This window comes from Crocodylus siamensis, chromosome 2, assembly GCF_052110815.1.
Source record: "Crocodylus siamensis isolate JL-2025a chromosome 2, ASM5211081v1, whole genome shotgun sequence".
In the NCBI taxonomy this organism is placed as follows: Eukaryota; Metazoa; Chordata; order Crocodylia; family Crocodylidae; genus Crocodylus; species Crocodylus siamensis.
Window position 1 is genome coordinate 191615230 of NC_143396.1, and position 23716 is coordinate 191638945.

The 23716-nt window shown below is 41.8% G+C and overlaps 2 protein-coding genes across 2 annotated transcripts in view; one reads left to right on the forward strand and one right to left on the reverse strand.

Moving 5' to 3' along the window:
• Nucleotides 1-2515: 2515 nt before the first annotated feature.
• Nucleotides 2516-23716, reverse strand: part of IRAG1 (inositol 1,4,5-triphosphate receptor associated 1) — a 254944-nt gene continuing 233743 nt past the window's right edge. Inside the window, exons 30-34 of the mRNA XM_090032697.1 lie at nucleotides 14919-15026; nucleotides 13468-13532; nucleotides 7573-7692; nucleotides 6500-6631; nucleotides 2516-5912 (exon numbers count right to left, since the gene is read on the reverse strand). Coding sequence (XP_089888823.1) covers nucleotides 5672-5912; nucleotides 6500-6631; nucleotides 7573-7692; nucleotides 13468-13532; nucleotides 14919-15026 — 666 coding nt within the window. The 3' untranslated portion in view covers nucleotides 2516-5671. The remainder of the gene's footprint in view (nucleotides 5913-6499; nucleotides 6632-7572; nucleotides 7693-13467; nucleotides 13533-14918; nucleotides 15027-23716) is intronic.
• Nucleotides 20546-23375, forward strand: LOC149871533 (syncytin-1-like). The gene has a single exon (XM_090032695.1). It carries the CDS (start codon nucleotides 20548-20550, stop codon nucleotides 21901-21903), a length of 1356 nt encoding a protein of 451 aa, XP_089888821.1. The 5' UTR covers nucleotides 20546-20547; the 3' UTR covers nucleotides 21904-23375.

Here is a 23716-nt window from a genome sequence, read left to right on the forward strand (position 1 = left end):
CCTCTTCCCTTCCTTTCCCTCTCCCCACTCCCCTTCCACTACACCAGACTTACCAGCTGCATGCAGCTCTCCAAACTGCCAAGCTGTGCTCCTTGCTGCCTACGTGCTGCACTGCAGCTGCACACACGCACAGATCATTTATCGGCCAAATTACTGGCCACATCAGACCAATTTCCAATACAGAGAAAAGAACAGCTTGATTAGTAGAACATCAAGACGATTAAAAAGGAGAGTGAGTCATTAAGATTTTAGAAGGAATCAGGTAGATTATAATGAGCCATGAAATCAATCAACTCCCTCACTGTTACCTGAATAGAAATGCTGCTACCACTGCCAGGCAATTGGTTCTAAACTTTGGGTGGACCAGGAATCAAAGGGGTTGCAGCTGTACCCTCTGGGTCAACCCTTGAATGGCACAGGCCAATTTATTTTAGAGATGTCCTGGATTATAGATACATAAAGGAAAATCCTAGTCTCTATGAAGTCAACAACAAAACTCCCATTAATTTTAGGAGGAGCAGTTCTATAAATAGCGTTTATATTAGGATAATTTGTTTGATATTAATTTGATAGACTCTGGCCCAGTTAATCACTTTTTAAGTTGTAACCCAACCACATGTTAAAGCAATTGATGGTGTCATAAAACAAAGAGTAAACCACAAAGTTATTTTGCAAAAAAAAGCATAAAAACTTTGTGGCTGGTTCCTATCATTCCATTAATTGAATGTATGGCTAAATACACACCTGAATCTCAGAATCCCTTCAGCTGCTGGGGTTCCCAGCTGCTGGGGTGCACCATGTGCCCCAAGGTTGGGAATCCACAAATGATGGGGATCCTAGCTGTGTACTCCCACTGCTGGGAGCTCTGTCAGCTGAGGGGGCTCCCAGCTGCAGGAACTTGGGCTAAAGTGAATTAATAAACTCTGCAGCAAGATAGTACTTGTAAATATAAACACTATCCTGAAGCAGAGCTTTTTCATGGGCAGCAGTGCACATGTAGATGTTGCCCTGGCTACCTGGGGCATGAGGGTACTTCAGTGAGGGGGTTGCCTGCTGGCTATCCCTGCACTGGAGCACCCTCGTGCCCCAACCAGCCCCTCCTCAGCATGTTGAGCCATGGGCAACAGCCCTGGGCTGGCAGAATGACCCCCAGGACTCCCTGCTAGTCAGTCCTACTCTGATGCAGCTCAGTGTGCTGCAGTCTCGGGCATGCATTCAAAAGGTGCGCCTGGGAACAATAAAATCTGGAGCAATGAGCATGCATTATTGCTTTGCATTACTTGCACCTGTAGACATGCCCATTGTGTACAGTATATATTCTGTTTCTCTGAATTGCAAAAGGAGTATGCCTTATTTGTACCATAAATAATCATATATTTCATACTTAACACCATGTCATAATTTTGTATGGCACTTTTGCAGGATGCTATAAAGATACTATAAAGTTAATGCAGAGAGGAAAACAAGGATGTGATATTTGTTTCCAAAATGTATATAAACAATATATATTGTTTCCAACTAAAGATAGCCCTGAACTACAGCTTTCAGATATGGATCTTCCCAGGTAGATTAACTGAATCTGCCCAAAGGCAATCTTATTGCATGATGAGAGTAGCCACCTGAATACCGTATTTTTCGGACCATAAGACGCACTTTTTTCCCCCCAAAAGTGGGGGGAAAACGAGGGTGCGTCTTATGGTCCGAAGGTGTGGTACCCCAGAACATTTGTTTGTGGTCCCATGCGCCCGCTTACTGTCCGCTGTCCGCTGCCGTTCCCATGCTGTGGATTGCTGTGTGTGTGGGGGAAGTCCCGCCTCCTGGAGTCTCAATGTCAGTCAGTCAGTCAGGTCACATGATCGGCACAGCGCACGCCTCCCCTGCGTGTGTGTGTGTGACACTGACAGACTGACAGGATTAGAACGTTGAGACAGGAGGCAGCTAGGTACGGTACCAGGTAATGTCCCGGCCGGGACTATGTGATGCAGCACAGTGCCCTGACAGGCAGGCAAGGAGCCCGTCATGGCAGGAGAGACACACATAGTCTCTCCTGCCATGCAAAGCCTTGCCTGTCAGGTTGGTTGGTGCCCTTTAATAGTAATACCAAGCGGTATGAGTCAAATTACAGTACTGATGTGTGTGGTAATATGTCTCTCATAACAACTGACAGTTCTTTCACTACTCTATTTTCCTCAGAAAAACACCATTTCTCTAACGGTTTTCCTGCTCTAAAAACTGGGTGCTTATTATGGTCAGGTGCGTCTTATGGTCCGAAAAATACGGTAGTTAGTTTACTATTACTATTCAGCAATAGCTATTCTGTACTACATATGCCTGAAGGCTTCATGTAAACAAACCCTAAGTGCCAATGGAAACCTTAATTATTGGCTCATGTTTGAATTATTGTTGTGGTTCCTACCAAGGACTAGTAGCTGAACAGAATTCAGCCTCTTAAATATAACTGCAGATGTGTGTGCATGTTAAAAATAAGTCTTGGGCTAGCAATGGAAAGGACTTTGAAACTGGACCTTTATTTCAAATCTCAAGTATGTGATACTATACAGTACAATACTAGCACACTTGTGCAGGATCTTACAATGTTACAAATTTAAATAATATGATACAAAAAAATAGTGCCCCTTTTCAATTCTTTCTACTAAAAACATCCGTGCTGTGCATGAGAAACAATAAACGTGTCTTGTTAAAGCAGAAAAATAAATATTGCACTTCAAGAAAACTAATTTCCATCTTAATAGCATAAATATTGGACCTATTCTTTGTAATCCAATGTCCCCTTTGAAAACAAAAAAAGCAAGAGTTTTCTTTTCAGAAGAAGCAAACTGAATTCAGACTGACACCATTTGATTTTAGAATGCTTTTTGAGCTCAGCCCATTTTTTATTCAGAAAAATGAAGGTGTTTTCCCCAATTAGTAAACGAATATAAATCTGAGTACTGAATGTGCTGTTAACCACCATGGTTTATTATTTAAATTTGCAGTCTACTTACAATAGATCATAAAAAATGCAAACGATTTTTCCACTCTTTTTATTTTCCTCATTTAATTCCCATTCAGAAAACATGATATTTTTTCCTCCTTTGCCCCATGTTAGTTGATAATTCAGGGGTTAAATTCTGTTCTCCTGTTAATGCAAATATTTTAGTTCAAATCAGTGGTACTGACCATGGATAAATCTGACACTTGTGCAGGCAGCCCATACAAGTTCCAAATGGGATGTATATACCTTATACATGCCCTCTGCATGGGGACGATATGCCTAACTTGAGTTGTGGGCAAAAAGGACCCCTCATGTCCTTAAAGTTGTACACATGCATATGTACTTTACTGGATCGGTAATTTCTTACATAAATAAAGGCAACAGGATAGGACTGCATCTTAAAAGGGGTTAACAAATACCAATGCATTGGACTTTTGAAGGTCTGCTCTTCATAGCTCAAATCAATAGATACATTAACTTCATAATTTGAATAAAATCCATCTTTTGGAATGGAGGATTCTGATTCTTTTCAAGACCTGCAACCTTAATTTCTCATTTCTTTATCACATCAATGACAAGTTAATCCCAGACTTCTGAATTCAGAGAAGCTGGCTCTCCGTACCATATGATGCTTTTCAAATTAACGTCCATTCAAACAATAAAAGTCTTTGACAAGTATAATAGTTCCCTATTTTTCAGATCTTCTAATTATCCAATGGATAATCAGACAGATAATTTGCAAAACACCATTTTTTCTTATTTGTTATTTTTTACAGTTTGTCAGCCAATGACACCTTCCCTTTATCCTTACTGTACTTCCTTAATCACTCTCTAACATTTTTATTCCTCCAGAGATTTTTATTTAATTTTTTTTTTCAAAATCATTACTAAATCATTCCATGGAAAATAACTTTGCTGAGAAACAGTACTGACTGCCTGATCTCCTTTCTCTCTCCAAAGCAACATCTATCTGAGGAACATGGGACACAAAACCCATACTGATTAACATTAAAGAGATGCATCCCATAAGCAAGTTTTAGTAGTAGTAGATGCCACTGGTAGAAGTCCAAGTCAAAATAACTTTTGAATCAGGCCTCTCCCCCTTCCCCCATGAAAACCAACAAAAAGCCAATGTTATTCCTGCAGGTAGTTCTTTTGCTAAGAGTTTGGGGACTACACTGAAAGTAAACAGGCTGCTACTCCATGCATGTGAGCTGAAATTACGTCCTGCACAGGACTTCCTCATCCTTCCCTAGCGGAAGCTGCCCTGTCATCACTCAACAAACAAGACTGATAATCCCACAAAAACACCAACTGAAGTGAGCTGCTGAAGCCCAGCAGCTCACTCTAGGGTCTCATTTGGTGTGAAACTTCAGCTGTGTTCAAATGCCTAGCAATTTGGGAAGATGAATGTTCTGCAGGAAGAGACAGAACATTCCTGCATTCAGTTGTCAGCCCCCTAAGCCAGGTTGAACTCATATATACACAAAACCCTCAATATTATGTCAGTATTTTCACATTCCTTTGTGAATTCCTTGAATTCCAAAATAGGTGAAATCAGCAAAAAGTTGGACAAACGATCAATCTATAATGACCTAATAACTTAGTTTGAAAATATATTAGAGTAGTCAACACATTTTGCATTAGATTCTGAAACTGAGCTACTCGACATGTGCAGTGATCTCCATATAGGACATTAAATTCATAAGCACTTTAACCACCCAAAGGACTCTATTGCAAACAGTGCTGTGCTGGTGTGCAAGCGAATGACGAGGAGGACCACTGGGAGTCCCTTTTAATGTAAGCAGCACAGCAGAATCCATCTGGAGTGCTCAAGCGCTGTCTTTCATCTCAAGTCCAAGACTGCTGTGGTTTGAGGTTTAGGGGGCATATCTAATCTGCCAAGCAAAAATCAGCAATGATTGCACTGCACTCTTATTCCGAGGAACAGAAAAGTGCACTATATAGCATGGCCCTTTCATACACTAAGAAGGTACCCAGCACAGAGGACACAGTGGGGAGCATCCGCCCTGCCATCTAGGCCATTCTGATAGGATGCTTGTATATATGTACTTAGTGTTCTGTTTGGATTGTTACACAAAGTCAAGGTCATCTTCATCCCTGTACAACTCTTCCCATGTACCTACACCACAGATAAATATGACCCAATATCTTGTTTTTAGTCTTCCATGGAAGGCCCTCCCATACAACAGCCCTAAACAAGGAAATTAAATACAGTTTAAAAACCCCTACACTTAAAAGGCATTAGTGTTTCAACAAGAATCAAAAAGCCAGGAGATGCCAAGTTAAAGCAGATACTCCATAGACAGGAGTTTTTATGGCTTTTTCTCAAAGCCTTGTGTGTCAGCCTTTACCTTAAATGTCCTGGTAATTGCTGATAATTATTAAAATCTCAATGTGGATTTAAATGTGATCTTACTCCTACTGATATCAGTCAGATACAATGAGCAGGACAAAAAGGCAGAAGCACTTCTTGGAGGGTCAGCTTGCCTGGTTGAATCACAAGCGATTCCCAAGCCTGATGGTGCAGAATAACTCATGTGGCTTACTGATCACATTTGATACCAGAAAATAACAAAGCACTACTTTGCTTTAAGATCTGTGTTTTAAACTGTGTGCTTAATTATGTACCATAAATATTTTATCTTTCATTTATTATTCTGTGCGCTGCTCATGCTGAAGCCCTGAATTCCACCAGGAGTATTGTTGGACAGCAGAACAGGTGGCTTTCCCCTCTGGTCCATCTGATAATTCAACACAGGAGGTGAACGAATGGTAGATCCCCAACATCACAGCAAAAATGATCATCGCTGCTGCTACAATCCAGACCACATTCCAGTGTTTGCACAGTTTGGGGTACAGTATTTGTAAATAATTAATTACAACTTCAAGTTTGCTGTAAATTGGAAAAAAAAGATGATCAGTGATACATAATAATAGTATAGGCATCACTTATTTTAATACTAGGAATCTTAATAACTTTGTGGTAATATGAAATACAACTTTTTACTCCAAGCAGACACCTATCTATATGAGACAAGAGAAATGATGTTGTGTCCTTTTTTTAAAATGGGTAAACAAATACAAATAGATATTATGGGACTTTTCCAGGGTCCCACAGTCAATCAATTGTAGTGTGTGAAGTCTGGACTTTAAGTCCTCTTTCCTCCTCCGTAAAATGGTCGTCCTATTGCTATAGTCTGACAATATTTCAAATCCTGATTACTTCATAACTTGCTTCATTGAGTTAACTAATTTTTGAGTCGGTTCTTTGCGATGAGGTGGAGGGCAGAAAAGAGTACTTTCAGACTTGGCAATATGGAAGCCACCAGTCTTACCAAAGATCTGAGCCACACGTGTACAGGAGATTAGGCTGTTCCAACTCAAGACAAACTGGTCATGTTTCAATAACAGTGTAAAATATTTGACTGCACATTCCAAATAAATCTGCTTTTGCCCCAACACACCATACTGGAGTCTCACCTGTTTGTCATCTTTTTTATGTCATCATTGTTTTCTTCCTCTTCATGCTCATCAGGACTTTCTTTTGTTTTCTCTTCATCTTCCTCTTTCAGCTCTTGAAGTTCTTTGGTTTTCTTTAAGCCTTCCTGATAACTTTAACCACAAAGTATTTTTCTTAGCTGGAATACTGTGTGAATACATTTCTTGTTCCATGAAGAACTAGCTCTTCTTTAACAATTAAATAAAGTACAAATAGCCATTTGTCTTGTGGTGCCCACACAAAAGAAAAATGGCAGCACAGCCCACTAATATACCATCTATTTCCACTCTCCTGTCTCATACCAGAGAATCATATTAGCCAGAAAGACTATCACTAGGTTCAGCTCTTTGCAAAAGAAGGTTATAGTTCTCAACTGACTACAGTTGTTGTGGTATCACATGAGAGGTCATTTTTTATTCTTTTAGGTCACATGCTAGACCTTATCACATACTGGATTAAGAATAAGTGCTAAAGGTACACTTTAGCTTCTATAGACTGAAATCAGGATCCTCCCTCACTCCTCACAAGACGGTCAACTTTCTTTGTTCTCCACTTAGAGAAAGATGCATCCAATGCCTCTCTATTACTTTGAGCCCTTGTGAATACAGGGGCATTTATAAAAGTGTGGTGTAAGAGTCTCATGTAAATCCTCTGCTCAAGAATGTGCACATCAACACACAAAAAGCTCAAGGCACATTTTATTAGAATACTTTTAGTTGGAACAGTGATTCAGATATTATTTGAGAGATTATATTAACATACTGGTGATATTAGGTACTTAATTTTAAGGTATCCAGGTTGCAGCTGTATTGGTCTAGAGGAAAAGGTAATCAGATCTCATAGTAGAGATTATATCATCTCTACTACAAGTCAATATTTTAAAGAAATTCAGTAAATTCAATTTCTACCACTCACCCACCCACTTTGCAGTGTTTGGGTATAATATTTATGAAAAGGTTTGTGGTGCACATACCTTTACAACTGCATTATGAAAGCATGCATATTCCCTTGGTAAACATATCTCAACAAACTCGGATTACACAAACATTCTTACCCTTTGTTATATGCTTCCTCCTCTATCCTTGCTTTTGTGTCAGGATGAATCTCCACCGAGATGCTCTGTGTTAACACGGAAGCAGGCGATTCACAGTCATGCTCCCCATTTGACTTTCCACTGGCAAAGGAAAACAAGAAATAAAAAGTAGCATTAGAATGTACTGCACCTGAAATCCGCTGCTGAGAAGCGATATAATTTATTTTGCATATATTCGCTTCTAGTTATGAGAAATCCAAATGCATCTTTGGTGGGAAGTTTGACTAACTTCTTTTAATCTACTTTAGGGTAATGCCATGGAAAAGGAGAAAACATCAGAAATTCTAAGCAAAGATAATTTAAAAAGTTACTGTTTAAAGAGGGCTTTAAACAGCGCTTAAATGTTGTCCCTTTTCAGGCTTTAGATATTGGATTTTTAGAATATTTTTGTTCTCTGCTTATACATGGCATTCATTTCATACTGATTTTTTTTAACACAGCTTGCCCCAGACTTTTTAAAACAACTCTAAAAAATATAATAATAGTTATTTGTGTAATAACAATATTTTTCTTATTTTTCCTTTTTTGTTATCCTGTTTTCTTATGTGTGCATATCTCTTTACATATGCGTCTAGGATGCACAGATAAGGAATGTTGCAGTAAAAGTGGGTTTAAATAACAGAAAGCTTAGCTTAAAGATAAGCCACTACACATTGCTTAGTAGTAATACATGCCCGTGAATGACAGAAGCTAAAAGGATGATTTAGGATTTTTGAATAAAATGCTTTTTCTCTGAAAAAAGAACGATAAAAAGAATATTTACGTAGTCACATACTTTCTAAAGTCCCACATGCAACCCCCCTCCCCCCAAATAAAACAAGCACGTTGTGTTTGGAAGGCAGAACATAAGAGTAAAATATTTTTACAGTCACGACCAACTGCCTGGTGTAGAGTAAGTTCTCCTGGGATTGAAGAGTGTTCAGAAAGTGTGGGACCAGGTGCCTCACCTAAACTGTGACTGGGAGGCCCCAGTGTGAGAACTCGGTCAGAGGCTTGGCTCTGCTTCTCCCTCTGCTGAGCTCCCAGACACGGGGAACTGAGGAAGCAGCAGTGCTGCGAGCCCCTGCCTGGTTTTCACACCAGAGTCCCCAGACTGAGAAGTGGGCTGTCGGCTTTGTCCAGCTACTCCCTTCCAGGACTGGTCTGGGAAGTGAAGGGAGAAGCAGCCATTACTCCCTGCCTTTTCCTCAAACCAGGCAGTCCCCAGTTTTGGGGAGAGACTGGGGGCTTTGTCAGCCTTGGCATCTTCCCCTTGCCACCTGTGCTGCCCAGCTGGGTGGGGTGCAATTCAGAAGCTGGTTGGGCTGGGAAGCGACTCAGGGAGGGCATCCCCAAGCCTGATCCCTGGGCCTGGGAGGAGTTGCCCCACTGTTCCCTCCACTCCAGTCTCTGAGACTGGGAGCAGAGTAGAGGAGCTGCTGCTTACTGCTCCCCACAAGCTAGACCTGGGGGCTTTGCTCTGGAGAATGGGTGGGAGCTTTGCCCCACTTTCCCCCTTCTTTCTTGGATCTGTTCAGGAGGAAGGGGAGCAGCCACTGCTGTTCCCTGCCTCAGACTGGGCATTGCCCAGCTTGGGGAAGGAGCTGGGGGTTTTGCCTCAGTGCTCTCTTTGTTCCACTCCTGGAGACAAGGAGCAGAGTGGAGAAGGTTGCTCCCTGCCAGGTTCCCAGACCCCAGTCTCAGGAAGCCACATAGAGTCTTTTCCCACTCCACTCATCCCAGGGACTGGGAGAAGTGGAGAAGGCACTGCTCCCCATGCCTTCCCCAGATCAGGATCACCCTGGTCTGGGAAAGGTGGGGAGAACAGTGGAGAAAGGGCAGCTGCAGGCTGAGACTTTCTCAGAAATTTCCACCAGTAGAAATGCCTTCTTGCAGTCCTTGCCTTACACATTTAAAAAAGTGTTAAAAAAATTCTGAAATGTCAGCAAGCAACTTCCTTAGAATATTTAGTATTTCCTGTAAGAGTTAAGTGCTTTTCCTTGGAAGAAGCCTGTCAATATACGATGTACTTTCTAGGTTAAACACACACACACACAATTTCAAAGTGCAGCATATCCTGTATCCATAATGGAAATCTTTTGTCAAGATCTGCTTAAGTAATTTGGGTGCATCTTCTTTTCTCATGTCAGAATCTGATGCGTTTACTTTTGAGTCTGTTTCCATGACTTAGAAAATTTGTCACTATGTTTTTCTAGACTTTATATTTGTCTAGTATAGGTTTAGACAGGGTTGATCCTGCCTGAACAGGGGGTTGGACTAGATGTCCTCCTGAGGTCCTTTCTAGCCCTACTTTTCTGATTCTAGTAAATAGGGAAGTAGTGCAAATGTATACTATACTTTTTAGAATGCTGCAGAATGCACTGTGTTCCTAAATTCAAAAACTTAGTTGCATTTCACCACAATGTCCACACCAAATGTCCACAATTTAAACTATTTAAAGTATCTTCAAACTTGCTTTAGGAATATCTTTAGATGCATGCTTTTTCAACAGAGTAGTTCTCCAGAGGCCCGATTCTTCTGTCTTTGCTCAAGTTAAGTTCTCAGACCATTGCAGCATCTAAAAATAAGGTACTTTGCCCCTGGGTGGTGATTCAACTCTACAAAGTTAGGAATAAAGTCTCCTTATACAGTCAGTGGTGAGAGGTGCTTTCAAAGGGCAGGCCAGAGCACCCTGACACTGAGCAGCAAGGCGACTAGAGTAAGCCAGCAGGAAATTCTAGGCACAAAGGAACCTGGACTCTCTGCCCCTCCTTTGTGCTCAATTTAGGACTGTGTATTAGATACCTCTGTCATCTCTGGATTCAGAGTGCCCAGGGATAAGGTGACAAAGATATCAACAGCAGCTCTGAGACTGTTACAAAGCAGAGCAGATAGCCTTTCGTTCGAAAACAATGGGAATGGTGACGGGGTGCTTACCCTTTAGTCCAATAGTGTGGGTAGAGCACTCATCCAAGAACTGGGAGACTTCAGTTCTAGGCCTCCTCAAGCTGTAAGGAGTCAAACCTACTATGAAAAGTTAGAGGAAGAGCCAACTTCCCTTTTCATCTCAAAACCACCATCAAATCATTTCCATATGAACTACAAGAAAACCTACAGAACTTGATCCCCCACTACCCAACCTCAGGACTTTTTATATGCTCCCTAAAATCCACATGGGAACCCAGGCAGACCTATAATATCCAATCATGGAACCCTAACTGAGGAAATATCAGGTCTCATCAAATCCATCCTAAAACCTCTTGTTACCCAAAGAGCGAGTTTTGTCCAAGACAGAACAAACTCTCTATGAAAATTTAAAGACATAGACAACCTTTCCAGCAATACCCTCTTAGCCACCATAGATGCTAGGGTTGGAAGGGACCTCAACAGATCAGAGTCCAACTCCCCTGCCTGGACAGGAAAGAGTGCTGGAGTCTGATGATCCTAGCCAGATGCCTATCTAGCCTTCTCTTAAAGACTCCCAAGGTAGCAGAAAGCACCACCTCCCTTGGATGTTACCAGCTTATATACAAATATCTACAAGGGCAAGGTTACCACTCAGAGTACAGACCTAAAGATATTACCAAACTTACACACTTCATCCTCACACGCAACTTCACTTTCAATAATTAACACTTCTTCCAGACCATGGGCACAGCTGTGGACACCAAAATGGCCCCACAATATACCAACCTTTTTATGGGTCTCCTGGAAGAAGAATTTCTCAGGAACTGCCCCATCAAACCCATGGTGTCCCTAAGATATATTGATGGCATTTTCATCATTTGGACCCAAACCCTACAATCTCTGATTGATTTCTATCATAAATTCCATCATCATATGCCAGCACCAACATTTCCTTTTTAGATACTACAATCACTACCCAGAATGGTAAAATACAAACTACCATATACAAGAAACCCACAGACCAACATACATATCTGCACAGAACCAGCAATCACGTTAAACACACCAAGAATGCTGTAATATGACAGCCAAGCCTTCCGATACCAAATCTGCACCGAGGAGAACACCTTCAGCTGAAACCGTGCATATCTCAAAAGGGCTTTCACCAAACAAGAACACTCCCCAGAGAGACAGATCACACTTTTGAAAGAGCCACCCAGATACCACGTGAAGAACTGTTGCAGTACAAAAAGAAAATCCCCTTGACTTGCACACTATTAGTTATGACATACCATCCTTCCCTGGAATCTATACAGAAAATCCTGAAACAGTTGTAAACCATACTAGAAGAAGACCCAATTCTTAAAGAAATCTTCCCAGAACCACCCATCCTAGCCTTTAAATAAGCACCGAACCTTGCCAACCTCATCACAAGAAGCAAACTTCCTATGGCCCAAAAGCCCACCAGATGGATCCAGATCATGCCAGGACAAGAAATGTAAAATCTGTCAACACATCTCCACTACTCCCACAATAACTACACCCCACAAGAGAACCATCACCATTCCTGGATTTTACACCTGCACCTCCAGAAATGTAATATATCTCATCGAGTGCACTAAATGCCCTGATGGAAAATATGCAGAAGAAACCAAACAACAACTGCATACCAGGATGAATGCAATTAAGACAAAAATACTTAATTACCTGTAGATGCACACTTCTCACAAGACAACCACTCTCTCCAATCTCTCATTTCTAACCCTCAAAGGGAATTTACTAAACACCTTTTGTAGACAAGCCTATGAACTTCACTTTATAAATCTACTGGATACAAAAAAGCACGGACTAAATACAGACATTGGATTTATTGCACATTATAACCTGCTTGCCACCTGAGACCCAGGTAAGCTGTCTGCATTTTACCAGCTACATTCCATCACCAGTTCAACATTCTCATTCTTCCCCTACACCTACCTGTCTCATACCTATTGTTTCCCATCACCTCTGATCTTCACTGCCACACATTTTCACAGACCTACATTTTGTATATTTGGCTTTTATTCCCTCCAGGAGAGCACACAAAACACCAACAGACTCTTCCAATGCCTGAAGAAGGGTGTTTGTGCTCAAAAAACATGCAAAGAATGATTTTCCCAACTAGTTGGTTTAATAAAACATATCACATTTTCCCAAAGAGCCATGTCTGCAAAGAGTCAAACTCATATTCCTCACCTCCCACAGGGTACTCTAATCATGAGTTTGTAACCCAATAATGAGGGCACTCTTCTGGGAAGGGTAGGAGCCCGGGCTTAGTACCTGCTATCAGGAATGTTTATACATTTGACATCAGTCTGTCATTGGTTAGAAACAAAAATTGCATTGGTAGCTATCCACATGATTATATGGAGAGCCAGCAACTGAAATCCATTTCGATTTAAAAAGGATGTTACTAGGTATTACTAAGAGAAGAGGACTCCCTAGAGGCACAGGTGATCAATCGCCTGTTCTCCTTCCTCATGTATGCAGTTTGTAATTTAATGAAACACTGTAATTCCATCTGTAGGGAGCAAGTCCCACATACATGTAGGCAAAGTGGATTGGGAATCCCCACATTTTGTGCTCTAGCGCTAAGTACTCTATCAAGGCAGACTTGGGAAGTTACTTAATTTGTCTGCTTTTGTAACAGAGTGTACAATGAGATCAACAGTTCCCTACAGTGTTCAGAGAGTTATTTGTGTGGATTAATTAGATTTGCAAAGTTATTTAACTATAAAAAGAGCATCATATATTTACTAAGTAATGAATAGAGACAGATATTTAACCGGTATAAGTCAGCATCACTCCACTGACTTCAATGACCACAGTAGTGTAATTTTAGCTTCCTCATACATATAGTGACATTTTTAGATTAACTGTATTTTATTGCCTAATACATTCTAATATGATAAATAACCAGAGAAAACTCACTTCTCTAAGAGTGCTGGTAGGACAGGGGTAGATGTCAGATTGCTTTTTCCATTAGGCGCTTCAGACTGTGAATTGAAAAAGCAAACACCACATCAGAACAGAATAAAGTCAATATAATTCTTATCTGAAGTTGTTCATCCCAAATGAACCACACAAAATCTTTTAAAAATGGAGCTTCCAAACTATTTCCTTCTCCTGCTTCTGTAAGCAATGGACTCTTGTGGTTCTCTACCTTATTTCTTTTCTCTGTATATGTTTAGTTTGACACTAACCCCTTTGTTTGATGCTAACTACTATACTGTAATCAGTACAATCATGTTTTTGTTTCTACTTTTTTTTAGTAAATTGTGCCTGTGAAAAATGCTAAACAAATATGAGTGAAATCATTCAGGTCTTTAAATAATTCTTCTGGGTACATAATGACCTAAGGGGATGTAATGTACTTGTGCTTTTTTAAAAATTAAAATGAACTTAAGTTTAACAGTATTTTCCTTTAAGTCATCACCGTATTATGGTCTGCTCTCCAGGTAGTTGTTAGCAATAATACTCATTAAACAAACCTCTGGGTTTCTAGTAGAGAAGTCTGATTACATAAATTTAAAAGCGATGCATCATCTTGGTCCAACTTTGAAAGTCTTGTGTATTTGGCACATTGTGCCTGGGAGTAATATGGATAAGTAGATTTGTTAAGTTCATATGTTATTGGGTTCTGCTTTAATGTGCTGACAGTATATCATACCATACCAATTTATCCCTGTGTAAACAAAAAGACAAATCAGAGGCTAAACAGTCTACTTACCCTAGGCTATTGTAGGAGTTTTGCATTTCTGTCATATGAGTTTGTACAAGTTGAGTTTCTATTGGGTATAAGTTGTAGTTTTTCCTCTTTTGGCAGATGCCTATGACAGATTAGAAGCTGCCACAGTGTTCATATCACAGAATAAACAGAAATTAGAATTTAGAAATCAAATTATGTTTAGAGCTGCTATGAGGCCCTACCCAGATGAACAACAGCTCCACCGGTGTCCTTTAATGCCCGGTCATCAAGGTAGACTCTGAGGGTATGCTCCTTTTAACAATGTATACCATATGGCCACACATGCCACTTCATTAGGATGGAGTCACAAATTTTACTCAGTGTCAGTATATTGGAAAACTTCCCATATGTCTCAATGAAGGCTTAAGCAAATACATAAGACATGGGGACTTCACACTTCTTAAAAGTCTTTCCTTAAACCTGGGTTTTACATATTTCTGGGCTAAGAAAGGGTGTGGAGAGTCTGGCATAAATATTCCCAATCTAAGCCATGTGCTTGAGTTAAGTCTGTATCGCTAAAAATTTGCATTGCCTAATGGGCTCAGACTTTTTCAGGACTGACTGCTCATGCCTACGTGAAACTCATTAAAGAACCACATCAATTTATTAAAATTATACACTTATTTTCACTTACCAGAGCTGGCATTGAAGGGATAGGTGATGTGCTAGGTGACTGACCAGGAATATTTAATAAGTTAAACTTAGGAACAACTGCAACGCTGACTCTTCTCCGAGGCATGTTCTGTAATAAACAAACTTTATTATACAACCAGCTTGTAAAATATTGAATGACACTGAAGGATGGTGCCAACTGGCTGGTAGGTATTATAAAGAATATAAACCACACAACAGAAATGGTCTTATTTATATTAGCATATTTAGATATGCCAAACATAAAATGATGTTAAGTGAATGTTAATATTGCAAAGGTTGCAAAATTTTGAAGTTGCACATGCATCTTAACTCTGCTCCTTTTAGTGTATCCTTTATGATGCACTCTTTAACTAAATGGTCACATACTATTTCTCAAATAATACAGTAACAATAACATACTTTTCTCTTATGCATCTAGCATCCCATAGTGCTTTGGCCTAGAACAGACACTCATTTCTAATGGTCAAAGTTTCTGAGAAATTTCCACTACTAGAAATCATTCTGGGAGAGGGAGCAGTACAGCCCTTTAATCTGAAGTTGCTCCTTCTCCATCCTTTTCACACCTTCCCCACACAGGAGTGATCCTGGTCTTTGGAAACCATGGGAAAAAATGGCTGCCCCACTTCTTCCAAAGAGTTGACACCTGAAAGATCTTTTTCCTGGAGGGGACATGTTTCCTGTGGGAGAAATTGAATGAATGCTTGTATGTTTGTTGTTTCAATCAGCAGAGTGGTGATTCTCTTGGTAATGTAATGCCTGTACAGGGCCTTTGTGTTTGTCAGACAGAGGATCTAAAAATCATCTGTACAAAAAGTAAGTTTGCATAATACATTACTGATCAAATATTACAACAAAGTAATAGTGAACTTTTATTGGTATGTATAAATCCACAAAGTCTGCAGATAAATCACTTCAGTAGTTAAGTGTCTCATCCCCCAATATGCATCTAAAGTACTGTAATTTATTTCCTACTGGCTGAAAAAAGAACGAAGACATTTTTCAATACATGGCCAAATACTGCTCTTTTCTGAGTAACTTTAAGGGGAAGGAGTTGATCAATTCTGATAAATCCTGGCATTTGTTATTTCTCTTTAATGCCTCACATAAAAGGCTTATTAAATAATTGAGAGGCAGAAGGTGAAGGAGAAAGCAACAGCTTATTTGAGAGCCCGAAATTGGAGTCTTAATGACTGGCCAACCGCTGACCCTAATTGGGACCCTAACGTTCAGGCCCAAAAATTGGACTTGGATAGGTTTCTAAAGGCTGTCTTAAATGGCATTAAAGAAGCAGGGGAGGCTACTCCGAATTGGAGTAAAGTGACTGCTTGTGTACAACGCTCAGATGAACACCCCTCTGACTTCTGCACCTGATTAACTTGTGAAATCAGAAAGCACGGCTGCCTGGATCCTGATTCGGATCATGGAAAAGCAATGATCAAAATGGTTTTCATGTCACAGTGTGCTGAAGACATTGCAAAAAGGTTCAGAGAACACCCAGACAGCATGCAAGGGAAAAGTTTACCTGAGGTAGTCAGTATCGCTACTAGAGTGTTTAACGGGAGAGAGGAAAAGAAAGAGAAGGAAAGAAGAAAGGAGAAACAGAAACATATAAAGGAGCAAGTGTCGCTGCTGGCTGCAGCAATGACTGGAAAGGGGGGAAGAGGTCGTGGATGGAATAGAGGTGGATGAAATGCAAGGGGGAGAGGAGGAGCAGTGAGAGGCAGAGGACGCGGAGCTGGAAGCAAGTGTGATGGGTGTCATTACTGTGGTGAGGAAGGACATTGGAAGAGAGAGTGCCCACTGCGTCCTAAAAAAGACTGTAAGTCAGAGGCAGCAGGGCAGTTCGCGGAGGACAGCGAATGAAGGGAGGTGCTGCTCCCATCGGGTCCTGAGATCTATGAAGTTGGACTTGTACAATTTAAATGTGATGCTCGGTTCCCTACTATTCCCCTTAAAATAGGGGAAGAAACTTTTGAACTATTAGTGGATACTGGTGCTACTCATTCAGCCATTCCTGAGGGAGCGGCCCCAAGAGGAAGTATTAAAAAATGCATGATGGGAGTTACTGGAAAGACGGAGCAGTGTTTTATGACCAGGAATTGCACAGCCATCCTGGGCCCTTTAAATATTCAGCATTCTTTTTTACTTATGAATGGGCCCGTGAACTTGCTTGGCCGAGACTTGCTGTGTAAATTGCACGCTCAAATTTTCTGTAATCTGGATGGTATTCTCCTACGGTTCCCATTAGAAAAAGCTTACTTGTTGGCAGGATTGGAGGTTCAAAAAGCTGACAAAAACCTCCCTGTGAGGGTACAAAACAAAGTTAACCCTATAGTGTGGGGAGGAAAACATGCAGTGGGGCTAGTAAAATCAGCTTCCCCTTTAAACCCGACAGTGAAAAGTGATCAACCTCTGTCCGCTCAGAGACAGTATCCTTTGAAACCTGAAGCCATTCAGGGGCTGGAGCCTCTCATACAAAATTTGAAAGAAAAGGGAATCCTGGTGCCCTGTGTCTCCCCTTGCAATACCCCTATCCTGGCGATTAAGAAGCCTCAGCCTGGGCCAGATGGTAAACCGGTGTATTGAATGGTTCAGGACCTAATTAATCAATATGTGATCCCAGAACATCCTGTAGTGCCAAACCCTAGCACTATATTGGCAATGGTGCTGCCAGATGCAAAATGGTTTACCTGCCTGGATCTGGCAAATGCCTTCTTTTCCATACCGGTCGCCCCAGAGAAACAGTACCTTTTTGCATTCACCTGGGGAATACCAGGCGCAGCCGGGCAAAGGGGGGAGAAACAGAAAATTCTGCCCCCAGGGCAACTCACGTGGACTGGAATGCCACAAGGATATGTGGAGGCCCCGGGAGTGTTTGCTAGGATTTTAGCAAAAGATCTAAAAGATATCCAGTTACCCCATGGCTCTACCTTAGTAACTTATGTGGACGATATACTAGTAGCATCAAATACATGGGAGAATAATGAGACTGATTCCATTTATCTGCTCAATCAGCTGGCAATGAAGGGACACAAGGTTAACCCTGATAAATTGCAATGGGCTAGACAAGAAGTGAAGTATCTAGGATGCACTCTAGGACCTGGAACTCGCCGCTTAGACCCTAAGCGAGTAAAAGCAATTTTGGATAGTCCTTTTCCCATAACTAAACGAGGAATGAGAGGTTTTATTGGAATGATTGGATTTTGTCGTTCATGGATAGTGGCTGCTGGTGAATTATTGAAACCTTTACATGATTTAACTAAAGATGAGGCAGAGGAACCTTTACATCCAAATGCCGAGCAGTTAAAAGTCTTTAAGGCACTCAAGGAGTCCCTTATTCAGGCCCCTGCCCTGGGGCTCCCTAACTACAACAAGCCCTTTGACTTATATGTATATGAATCTAAAGAAGTGGCATCTGGAGTGTTAACACAATTGTTTGGAAACTCCCCTCGACCTGTTGCTTACTTCTCAGGACAATTAGACCCCGTAGCTCGAGGCCATCCAGGCTGTCTAAGAAACGTTGCAGCAGCTGCTGTAATTGTAGAAAAAGCTCAAGAAATAGTTCTAGGACATCCCCTCATGGTGCATATGCCTCATGCTGTGGCTAGCTTGTTAAATTCACAACAGCATAAGCATCTAACAAACCAATGATTGTCAAAATATGAAATTGCTCTCCTGATGACACATGGGATAACCCTCAAACAATGTGCCACATTAAACCCAGCCTCCTTGATGCCCCTGGAGGAAGGTAGTGGATATATGCATGATTGTCTGCAGCTCTTAGACTTAATTTCCACTCCTCGCCCTGACCTTACTGATGTTCCCCTCCAAAACCCTGAAATGGAGTTGTTTGTGGATGGCTCTGCTTTTGTTCGTGAAGGCATCAGATACTCTGGATACGCAGTTACTAATAGTGAGACTGTATTAATAGGGGAGGCGCTCTCACCCGGAGTGAGTGCTCAAGCAGCAGAGTTGAAAGCCCTGACTGCAGCCTGCCTCTATGCTAAAGGAAAGAGAGTCAATATTTATACAGATTCAAAATATGTTTTTGGAGTGTGCTACGCCACGGGTGCAATTTGGAAAGAATGAGGTTTCATTACCTCATCTGGAGCTCAGATTGCCCACGGAAAAGAAATTGCTGAGCTGCTTCAGGCTATTCAGGCTCCTAAAGAGATTGCAGTGATACACTGTAAAGCTCATACCAAGCAAACTGATCCTGTCACAATGGGAAATAGCTTGGCCGACAGGGCGGCCAAGGCAGCAGCCCTGCAAGGAGCTCAACTAGATTTAATTTCCCCCCTAGCTCAGTGGCAACTACAAGCTTCAGATACTGAAAAGGCAACATGGGAAAAGTGGGGAGCACAACCTAATCCAGTGGGAATCTGGGAATGTGATGGTCGTCCTATTCTACCTAAAAGCAAGCAGCATGAGGTTCTACAAAAGGTTCACAATAATACCCATCTGGGAGCGAATAAAATGGTTCAAGTCATTCTTAGGCAGTTTGTGTCTCCTGGATTAAGTGAAATGGCCAGGAGAGTGGTAGAAAGTTGTATTCTGTGTCAGCAATGTAATCCTAAAGGAACATGCCAACAGGCGCCACCTGGTGGGCGCAGATGGGCTCACAGGCCCATGCAGCACATTCAAATTGATTTCACTGAGTTACCCTCCTGAGAAGGGAAAAAACATTTGTTGGTAATTGTAGATCAACTTTTGGGATAGGTGGAAGCCTTCCCCACTACCCAAGCCAATGCTAAAGCAGTTTGCAAAGTGCTTCTTAATGAAATTATGCCAAGATTTGGCCCTCCTGAGAAAATTGATTCTGACCAAGGAACGCAAAAATTTTACAGCAAAAATTTGTAAAGAACTTATTGAGGCAGTTGGGACAAAATGGGTTTTTCATACCCCCCGGCACCCTCAGAGCTCAGGCCAGGTGGAGCGTATGAACGGAACTCTAAAAGCCACCCTGACTAAGTTGTGTAAAGAACTCAAGATGAAATGGACTCAAGTTGTTCCTTTGGCTTTGTATATTGTTCAGACCACTCTGAACTCTAGAACTAGGTTAGCGCCCTTTGAAATACTTTTTGGACATGTACCCCCTTCCTTTACTTTTTTGATTTCAATACCTAGTGACACTGATCTGACTCGTGAAACAGAGGCTTATGTAAAAGCCTTGCAACAGCATTTAGCAACATTACAACAGTACTCAGCGCAGTCTCAATCTTTACAATTGTGGGAAGCTGTTCATTGTATTTTGCCAGGTGACCTGGTGTGGATCAAAACTTACCGAAAGACCCCACTTCAACCTCAGTGGCTAGGACCGTTCGAGACCATCCTGGTAAGCCCCACTGCTATTCGAGTCAAAGAACTTCCCACTTGGATTCATTATACCAGAGTCAAAAGGAGCCTCGCTAGGGAACCTGACCTGGTAAAGGGTTCCCCAGAAGCAGACAGTGTCGGACTTCAAGGGAGCTATGCATGTTCACCCCACCGCGAACTGGGTGAATCAGAAGCAGACGACCTCCGTATCCAAGACAAATGGACTGCTACCCCTTTGGGTGGCCTGAAGCTCAAACTCAAGAAAACCTAGACTGGTGCCCATTCCCCAAGGGATGGCCACAGAAAGTCGCCTGGGGAGTCGGTGGACTCATCTGTGTATTGTTTATTGCTTTACTTTTTTGGTGGTTGGAATAATTAGGGGATACGAATATAATGCCTTTATTCGCTTTGCTCATGAGATGAAAGCCCGTATACCAGCTCTAAACAACATCTCATGTTGGGTGTGTTCCTTAATGCCAGTAGATAGCCAGAGCGGTCTTCCCATGATTCCCATTCCCCTTAGCCCTATGAACATGATCTGGACCCCATCTTGGAAGGATCCCACAGGTAACCATAATATAACCTGGGTTGATGCTGGAATCCAGGTTAGCAGGTACTTCACGGTGTGGAAAAGACCTGGTGAATGGTGCTTTTTGGGGTTAGGAAAAGTGTCATTGGGGATCAGTGAGTGTAAAGCCTACTTTAATGGAACCCATTTTGGGAGCACGAGGGGACCAGGCATATCTTTGGAAGATGGTCAAAAAAGGGCTAAGTCATACTGGTATAATCATCCTGGTAAGAACCATTGTCCTAATGATGGGAAAGTTTGGTATTTACATGATAGTAACGATCCAGGAAATGTAAAGACATGGGCTATAAACTGCACAAAGATCCATTCCGCTACAGCTAATAGTTCAGAAGGGCAGCACACAGTCTGCCTCTGCTCTGATAATTCCATCTTTCTTAGCTTTAAAAAACTCCCTGCCTGGACCGGTTGGTACACAGAGACTAACAGGACAATAATATTCCACCGTGCAAATTTGTCTACTAAGCCTCCCTTGTCTGGAGTATATTGGGTGTGTGGAGAGAAGGCATACTTAAGTTTGCCTGTTTCGTGGAGTGGATCCTGCTACTTAGCCTGGTTAGAGCCTCCTGTATTGTATCGAGACCACCTTCCCTCTAGACGGTTGCGTAACGTGCGAGATGCCAAAGATACTGTTGACTGGTCTCGACCCCTTACTTGGAAAGCGGTTAATGATTGGACCGGAACTTGTGCCGCTTTCTTTTTTGTTTGCGGAGGGGCCACTTACCGCATAGGAGAGGGTGTGATGAGACTACAGGGAGTGTTAGAACTGATGGCTAATACCACTGCTGAGGCCCTCATAGATCTGGCTACTGAGCAAAAGCAGATAAGGCAAATGGTTCTTCAAAATAGAATGGCCCTAGACATCTTGCTGGCCTCACAAGGAGGAACATGTGCCTTAATAGGACAAGAATGTTGTCCTGATGTTGTCCTGATATCCCTGATGTTTATAATGCCACCTGGGAAAGAGCACAGCACCTCAAAGAGATTGCAAAGGATCATGGAGGAAAGCGACCGAGCTGGAGCTTTTGGGGGAGTGATTTATTCAGCTGGTTGCCTGATATAGGTGGGTGGCTACATAATTTACTTAAAAGTGCTGTTGTTGTTATTAGTGGGCTTTTATTACTTTATGTAATCGTAAGGTGTGGATGCTATGTGGGTGCTTTACTATGTAAAAAAAGCCCCAAGGTTAAAAGGCCCTATCATGTCATGAACCTTAGATACATGAATAGATATGTGTCCCAAGAGTCCCCTCTTGGGGTCCTCTAGGGACAAAGGGGGGATTGATATATATGATGTTTGAGAGCAGGCCCAAAAGCCAACAAAGAAAAATACTGCTGAGAGGCCATAAACAGGACAATCATGAACTCTCCGTATGCAGGATGACATTTGGAATGTGAGTTGATAAACAGGGATGGTACAAACTGAACCTACCTTGAACTCACTAGCATAAGTAACAGTGCTGAAAAGAAAGTTGCATGTTTGATGATAAGGAAGATGCTTATGTGTAAGAACTGCTCAAAGCCTATTATTGTGTAGCTGTAGAAATTAACAAGACCATAGATAAATCTACAAAGCAGACTCAGTGCTTCAAAGACACAGCTGAAACAATCAGGGATGCAATCCTCCTCCCTGATTTAACATATCAAAACCAGTATGTAGCCAAAAGCCAGTTTGAACTAATTAGAAGTTTTCTCACACTAACCTGATATCTTGCTTTCTCTTACAGTGGGAAATTCCCACCTACTGTATCGTGTCATGCGCACTAAAAGTTTTTAACTAACCATAGAGGTTGAGTCAATTAAGTGTAGAATTTGTGACGCAAAACTGTCTATATAAACTTGCTTACTTCTTATCAAGGGGGGGCTGGTTCTTGGAGGAGACGGGGTGCTCTTTGTTGTTGCGTGCATGCTTCAATAAAGAGCTTTGAGATAAGACCTTGCTGGTGTTGCCTGTCTCTTGCGGTCAGACAACGGACCTGGGAAGCTGGGGTTTGAGTCCCTGACATTGGCAAACGGACGACAAAAAAGGAAGAACACCACAAAGCAAAGACCTAGACCTCAGGTAAGTCTCTTGGCCATGGGGCCATTATGACCGCTGGTGGTGACCCTGTTATGGTGTCCATTACTCCTGAGAGCTGAGGACTGTTCTTTAAAGCCCATCCCTATCGGCCAAAGGAAAACTATAAAAGAACATAGGAGAAATCCTGATCCCTTACACATCTGAGTATGGGTGACTGTCTTGATCCCCAGTGCTTCGGTGCCAGTTCACTCAGCATCTCCACAACAGTCCTGTTCCCACTGGGGAATGGGCCTTTTCCTGGCCCTTCTTTAACTATCTGTTTCTGGAGCAAGGGAGCCCGGTGTTGGTCCAGTGTCCCCCTGGCCCCAGCCTGACACTGACTTCTCCCTTTTCCTTCTCCTGATGATGGGAACTCAGCCTGATAGGCTGCCCCACTGAAAGTGAAAGCAAAAGTAAGGAAAAGAAAAAACCCTGATTCCTGCACTGCCAATCTCTGCGCGGCAGCCAGAGATGTGGGGCAGAAAAATCCAGTGCTTAATTTTTCCATGGGAAATTTTTTATTTCTAAAAATTCACTGTTTCATAAAATTCATTAGTAATAATGAACGGAACTGGAAGGCTTTCAGCTCAATCAAGACAAAAAACAGGAATAGACTAACAAATGAATGCACTGCTAAGCTTGTTTCTATTTCTCAAAATCTCTTGCTTCTGGAGAATCAGTTGGTTCAATCTGGACCAAACAGTTGCTAATAAAACAGGGCTTCTGTACTGGCTTCTGGTCTTTTGCAGTTGCTGTCTCTGGTGGGGCTTGTGAGTCAGTTCCCTCAGCAGCTGGGGGTTTAAAAGGGACTTTTCTTG

Bases quoted from the DNA above. Each gene is read 5' to 3' on its own strand.
- LOC149871533 (XM_090032695.1), top strand. From the start codon at position 20,548: ATGGCCACAGAAAGTCGCCTGGGGAGTCGGTGGACTCATCTGTGTATT.